Source organism: Orycteropus afer, unplaced genomic scaffold (assembly GCF_000298275.1).
Source record: "Orycteropus afer afer isolate SDZICR_OR568_19922 unplaced genomic scaffold, OryAfe1.0 scaffold00031, whole genome shotgun sequence".
Taxonomy (NCBI): Eukaryota; Metazoa; Chordata; class Mammalia; order Tubulidentata; family Orycteropodidae; genus Orycteropus; species Orycteropus afer.
The window spans coordinates 11,108,985-11,116,225 of record NW_006921618.1 but is presented as its reverse complement, the minus strand read 5'-3'; the positions used below and the strand labels follow the sequence as shown (position 1 = coordinate 11,116,225).

Sequence of the window (7,241 nt, the reverse complement as noted above, 5' to 3'; positions counted from 1 at the left end):
AAAAAAAAAAAAACAACAACCCACTTAATGGCAGTGAAAATCCCAGGGCTGCAAGAACTTGAGGGATCAGGATTCCAGAGATAAAGGAAGCTCAGAGATATGAAAGGACATTTGGCACCACTTTTCTCCTCAAAGCATTTATGATTCTAAAGTAGGAACTATGGGACCGAGAAACTGAGCAGAGACTTCGGCAGCCTCAAACAGGGCAAAAATTAGAATTCAGAGTCTGTCAAGGAACAGGGAGTCTTATAAACAGTCCAGGCTTTGTCAAGGCAAATTAGAAACAGACCAGTCCTACTAACACTGAAACTCAGTCTCCAATAAGATCGATCCTTGATTGGATTACGATGATCTGTCTCTATTCTAACTGCCTGGCAGAAGCAAATGTCAATTCTCTCTGGAAGAAGATATTATCACCCAGAGCCTCGAATTACTCTAATTTAAAAACATAATGTAAAAATATAAGAACTGATCAAAATCAAAGGAAATACTCATAGCAACAGATATAGTTATTAGAACTATCAGACTCAGAAAAGAGTTGTGGTGGCACAGTGCCTAAGGCATTTGATTACTAACCAAAACACTGGTGGTTCAAACTCACCATCCACTCTGTGGAAGAAAGATGGGGCAATCTACTTCCGTAAAGATTTACCACCTTGGAAACCCAATGGGGGTCTCTCTGAGTCAGGATCAACTCAGTGGCAGTGGGTTTGGTTTGATCTGATTAAGGAAGAAAGGAAGAGTTACAATAGAGAACAGAAAACAAAACAAAATATATATATATATTATTATCCTGTTGTTGTTGTTGTTGTTATGTGCCGTCGAGTCGGCGCCGACTCATAGCGACCCCTCCTTGGGTTTCCAAGGCAGTATCACTATGGAAGTAAATTGCCCAACCTTCCTTCCGAGGAGTGGCTGGTGGGTTTGAACCGCCAGCCTTCTGGTTAGCAGTCAAGTGCTTTAGGCACTATGCTACCAGAGCTCCTATTATTATCCTAGAATGGAAAAATACAGTAACTAAAACTAGGAAGAGCAGATTAGGCACAGTCAAAGAGAAAACTGGTAAACTAGAAGATATATCAGAAGGGACAAAAGGCTGGAGAATATAAAAAAGAGCATAGGAGAACACGTGGGACATGTGAAAAGGTTTACTATATACATATCTGAAGTCTGAGAAGGAGACGAGGGATAGAATGGGGGAAAAGCAATATTTAAGAAGACAGTGGCAGAGAATTTTCCAAAACTGATGAAAGGTATCAAATCTTAGACTTAAGACGTTTTATCTAGATAAACATAAAGAAAAATACACTTAGAGACATCATAGTTAAATCACTAAAAACAAAGATAAAGAGATCTTCAAAGTAGCCAAAGAAAAAAAGGCAAATACCATCAAAGAAGCAACAATAAGACTGACAGCCAACTTTTCAATAGAAAACCTTTGCAGGTAGAAGGTAGCAAATTGGTATCTTCAAAATGCTAAAAGAAGTTGCCATTCTAGAATGTTTTTACCCATTTTATATTCCAAAATTAAGGAAAAACAAAGAAAACAAAAATAGATACTCTGTCACCAGCTGACTCACATCAACAGAAATAACCAAAGTGAGTTCTTCAGGCAAAGAGAAATGATACTGGCTAGAAGTATGGAAATGGAGGAAGGAATAAAGAACAGTGGGAAATATGTGGATAACTCTAAATATTGACTGTGTAAGACAATCATCACTGCCTTGTGGGTTTAAAATACTTGTAGAATTAAAATATGCAAGACAATAATAGCAGAAAAAGTAGGAGGAAGGTTAAAGGATCTAAAGTGTTTTAAAGTCTTTGCATTGTCTAGGAAGTGTAACTTATTTATATTAGATTTAGTAAATCAAGAATTTATGCTATAAAAGAAGAATGAAGAAAAGCAAAGAAAGATGCATGGAAACAATTAGTCCAAGGAACTGGTACACCATGCAATCCTCAGCCTATATGACTATGAGACCAGAAAAACTAGATGGTGCCCAGCTACCACTGTCAACCACTCGGAGGGAGATCTATGTAGGAGATCCTGGAAAGAGAGGGAGAACAATGTGGAACAAAATTAAAAATCTTAAAAAAAAAAAGGGGGGGGGGGACCAGGTTTGCTGGTCTGATAGAGCCTGGTGGAACCACTGAGACTATGACTCCCGGCTGTCCTTCAGGTCTGGAATTGAACCTATACCCATGGCTTCCAGCCAAACAAAAGTCAGGTATATGAGCTGAAAATTTATATTAGGTAGATACACTTCTTGGAGAGATCAATCATGGGAGAATAAAAGGGTGTGTATGAACAGGGAGACAGCTTGGGGGACAGGAGTGCATGGGAGGGATAGACACAGGGAAGGGGTAACTATGGGGAGGAAGTGGGAGGGGAGCTGTTGCACTGTGGGAGATTGTAGTCAATGTCATTAGACAAAGTGTATGTGAACTGCTGTGTGGAAAATGAATTTGCTCTGTAAACTTTCACCAAAATCACAATCAAAATTAGAACAAAAAAAAAATCTATGCTGTAATCTCTAGGGTAAATACTAAAGAATAGTAAAGGATTACATAACAGGCTATTCAAAAAAAAAAAAAAAAAAAACCAAATTCACTGCTATGGAGTTGGGTCTGACTCATAGCGACTCCTCCCTGAGTTTTTGAGGCAGTATCACTATGGAAGTAGATTGCCCAGTCTTCCTTCCTCATCTGAGGAGTGGCTGGTGGGTTTGAACCACCAGCCTTCTGGTTAGCAGTCAAATGCCTTAGGCGCTATGCCTAAGAGTTCCTAGTATATTGCTTAGGGACATATATATGATAAAACAAAAGGAAAGCAAAGGAATAAAACAAAATTCAGGGTAGTGATTAACCCTAGAGGGTAAGGAAATAAGGGACAGGCAGGATAGAGAATAACATAGAGGTAAATGCAAGTTATAAGTAACAGTCTAGTTCTTGCATTGAGTGGTGCAAACAGTTAATGTGATCAGCTGCTAAAGGTTGGTGGTTCAAGTCCACCCAGAGGGGCCCCAGAAGAAAGGCCTAGAGATCTACTTCTGAAAACTCAGCCACTGAAAACCCTGTGGAGCCCAGCTCTGCTCTGACACACAGGGGTCACCGTGAGTCGGCACTGACTCCACGGCAACGGTTTGTTTCTTTTTTTCATTTGGGTGGTGGATTCACAGATGTCTGTAAGATACAAAAGAGAAGGGAAAAAATAATAAAGGTCCAGAGCATGGGCTTTTAACTCCTTAATAAATTTATCCCAGTTCTGTCATTTACTAGCTGTGTGACTTTGAGCAAAATATTTACACGCCTGGTGCAACAGTTTCCTCATCTGTAAAACGGGAGTATTGAACCCTTCCTCAGAGGCTGCTGTGAGGACTAAATACATTTACTGTATTGACCCAGGTCCTGACACACAACAAACACATAGGTAACGTTAAGTGCTCTCTGCCTCCTCGTCTGAGTATTTCTTTTGAAATCTCTCATGTCCTTTCCCAAGTCAGGCCCCATCACTCATGTCCGGATCCTGCAGAGGCAGGGGTTGTGGGGGAACAGGAAAGACAGCCTGTGACAGAACTGGGTTCCTCTTCTGGCTCGACCACCAGCACCGTGGGCAAGTCATGGCACCTCTCTGCTCTATACTGGGGACAATACCGTGCCTGCTCGGTGATACTGGGAGGAAAAACTGAAGTATTTCATAAGGTCCTTAGCACTTGACCTGGCATAGAGTGGGTCCTGAATACAAAGCAGTCCCCTCGTTTTCCTGCTTTCTTCTCTTACTCTCCCACCAAAGAATGATTCTCATCCATGTGCAAGGATAGGAATCTGCTTCTGCTTTCAGATTCCTCTCCATTAGCAGTGGTGCCTGGGTTACAAGTTGAGAAGGATCCCAAGGCTCTGTCTAGACTCTGGGGAAAAGTGCCATGATCATCTTGTGATGCCTGCCGCAGGCTCTGGAGGGGACTAGTCAACTCCTTTGTCCCTGGGTGGCATAAACGGTTTGTACTCAACTACTAACCTAAAGGTTGGTGGGTCGAATCCACCCAGCAGCTGTAAGGAAGAAAGGCCTGACAATCTGCTTCCATAAAGATTCCAGCCAAGAAAACGTTATGGAGCTATTGTACTCTGTAACACACGGGGTCGCCATGAGTTGGAATCAACTCTATGGCAACAGGTTTGGTCTTTTTGGTTTTCATCTGCTGGAACAACCCTTAGCACCTCATCCAGGCACTGAGGAATGCCATCACCTAGATGTAAATGTCATGTCGATTAATGGTAGGGTTGCACACTAATCATTGTGATTGCTGTCAATAGACCACACACCTGTAAAAATTTACAACCACAAAAAAGAGTTGCTGTTGAGGCTACTTACATACAACCAAACAACTCACAGGATTTGGTTTCTTTGGTCATGGTTTCCTGAGACATCTCAGTAATTAAGCTTCTGTTCTACCTCCTAAGACACTCTGGTGGTGCACTGCTCAAAGCATTTGACTGCTAACCAGAAGGTTAGCAGTTCAAACTCACCAGCTACTCTGTGGAAGGATAATGGGGCAGTCTATTTCCATAAAGACTTATCACGTCAGAAACCCAATGGGGGTTGCCATGAGTCAGAATTGAGTAGTGGGTTTGGTTTTTTTGATTCTACCTCCCAGATCAATGTGTAGTGCCTGGAGTCTTAAAAGCCTGTATGCAAGTAGCCATCTAAGGCACAACTGGTCTTTATTCACCTGGAACAACAGGGAACAATGGAGAGTCAGAAGTGGAGGATACGGAATGGGTAGCTAATTGCCTCCATGAACAACTGCCTCCTTTGCCATAAAAAAATCCTAATCAAAAGGGGGAAAATGCAGAGCAGAACTTTCAAATTCTCATGGACTCCAGGTTTCCTGGAGCCATCAAGGTTGGATGAACCCCTGAAACTACTGTCTTAAAATAATCTTGAAATCCTACACCAAAAATAAGCCTTGAAGTCTTCTTAAAACCAAATAATAGTTTAGCTTAACTAGTAAAGAATGTCTGCATTGAGCATTATCCTCTTATAAGAACTATCTCTGCAGGCTCAAATCGAGAACAGCAACTTGAAAGATTAGATAGGAACCTGAGGGGGCAGTGAATTTATGTTAAAGGGGGAAGAACAACTCAGAAAAGGAGGGTAAGAATGGTTACGTAACTTGAAGAGTGAAATCAGTGTCCCTAAATGACATATGTAAATATTTTGGATTGATGTATGTTTCACTATGTATATTCTCAACAACAACAAAAATTAAAAAAGAAAACTAAAACAGAAAGAATTTCATCATGTGGCCTTTAGCCCCACCTAAGCCCTGCTTCAACTTTGCTCAAAGATACACCCCATCCCTGGCAGGCCTATCACCTGCACTGCTTTCTTAATATTGTTCCCACCTCCAGACCTCTACCTGAGCCTAGCATGCTCCTCTCCATGTACCTGCCATGATCCGTCTCCCATGCGACACAGTGAATGCTGACTGCATACAATGTAGCTATCCCAGGGAAGCCATGTTGCCCATTCTCATGTCCTTAGTATCCCTTCCCACCTGCCCAAGGCTCCTCTCTACCTTTGATAGTCCACAAAATAAGTCACGTTCTGGGGGTTGCCAGGACCTGGGAGCCACATCAGATACACGCTGAAGTTCCGAGAAACCAGTGTCACGTTCTGTGGAGGGGCCATGCGGGGCTTCCCTGTAGGGCAGAGAGAGGTCATGAAGTCTGGAGCCCTTGGCAGGTCTTGAGGTGGGTCACTCAGAGCTGAACAGAGGTATGGTGAGTCAGGGGCTCACCAAGTAAGGATCCAGGAGTATTTGGGGTGGTTGAAGCTGAGAGGACATGATGTGGGCAGGGAAACTTGGAGTGCAGGTTCCAGTCACAGCCCTACCATTTACTGCCTGCATGGGTTTCAACAGTTCCCTTCCCCTCCTAGTGTCCCATCTGTACCAGGAGGGGCCTACAGGGCTCCAGCAGAATACCATAAAACTGGAACCATCTAAGGACTAGCATCTCTCCTTATGTGCAGGAGGGGACAGCCCAGATGGTCTCAAGGAGCAGGGGCTCTATCTTGTTCTTAGTCATGTCCCCAGAGCCTGCAGCAGTGCCTGGCACATAACAGATGCTCAATAAATATTTCTTAGGTGAATAAACAAATATTGCAACAACTTGGATTATTCTAAAGGCCTCCTAACTGGTCTCCCTGTTTCCAACCTTGTCCCCCTTGGTCCATTCTCCACACAGCAGCAAGGGATAAAATGGAAGTGCTTAAAACTCTCCAGTAGCCTCCATCTCACTTAAGGTAAAAGCCAGAATCAGTACTATCACCTACAAGGTGCTACCCAATCCCATCCATTATTCACCCCCTTGTCACCACCTCTCCAGTCATTTTTTTGCTGTTTTTGCTCCAGCCTTTTTTGCTGTTCCCAGAGCATCCAGCATATTCCCACCCTAGGGCTTTGTACACGCTGTTCCCTCTGCCTAAGCTGCTCTCACTTGGATAACCACCAGAACCACCCTTTGCTTCTGTTATGTATCTACTCAGATGCCACTGTCACAGTGGCATTTCCCTGACTTTTAACTAACCCCTACTTTCCCTTGCTGGCACCCATCCTTATTGCCAGCACTCGTCTTCTTCTTCTTTTTTTTTTAATTGTAATTTGGGTGAAAATTTACAGAGCAAATTTACTTTCCATACAGAAGTTCACTTTGTCTCATGACATTGACTACAATTTACCACAATGTGACAGCTCCCCTCCCACTTCCTCCTGATAGTTACCTCTTCCCTGTGTCCATCCCTCCATGCACTCCTGCCCCCTGAGCTGTCTCCCTGTGCATAAGCAGCCCTTCTTTCTCCCATGACTGTTCTCTCCAAAGAGTATATCTACCTCAGGTAAATGTTCAACTCATATGCCTGCTTTTGTTTGGCTGGAAGCCACAGATGTGGGTTCAGTTCTAGACCTGAAGGGCAGCTAGGGGCCATAGTCTCAGTAGTGGTTCCATCAGGCTCTATCAGACCAGCAAACCTGGTTCCCCCTTTTTTTTATTCTAAATGATTTTGAGTTTTATTCCACATTGTTCTCATAAACAGCCCTTCTTTCTCCCACGATTGTTCTCTTCAAGAAGTGTATCTACCTCAGGTAAATGTTCAGCTCATATGCCTGTCTTTTGTTTGGCTGGAAGCCACAGGTGTGGGTTCAATTCCAGATCTGAAGGGCAGCTAGGGACCATAGTCT

General features: G+C 43.1%; 1 protein-coding gene across 1 annotated transcript in view; it reads right to left on the bottom strand.

Moving 5' to 3' along the window:
• The window catches only part of LOC103192820 (interferon lambda receptor 1), a 35,275-nt gene that overhangs the window by 19,528 nt on the left and 8,506 nt on the right, over positions 1-7,241 (bottom strand). The window contains 3 exon segments of the mRNA XM_042780274.1: positions 3,563-3,611; positions 3,614-3,672; positions 5,580-5,703. Coding sequence (XP_042636208.1) covers positions 3,563-3,611; positions 3,614-3,672; positions 5,580-5,703 — 232 coding nt within the window.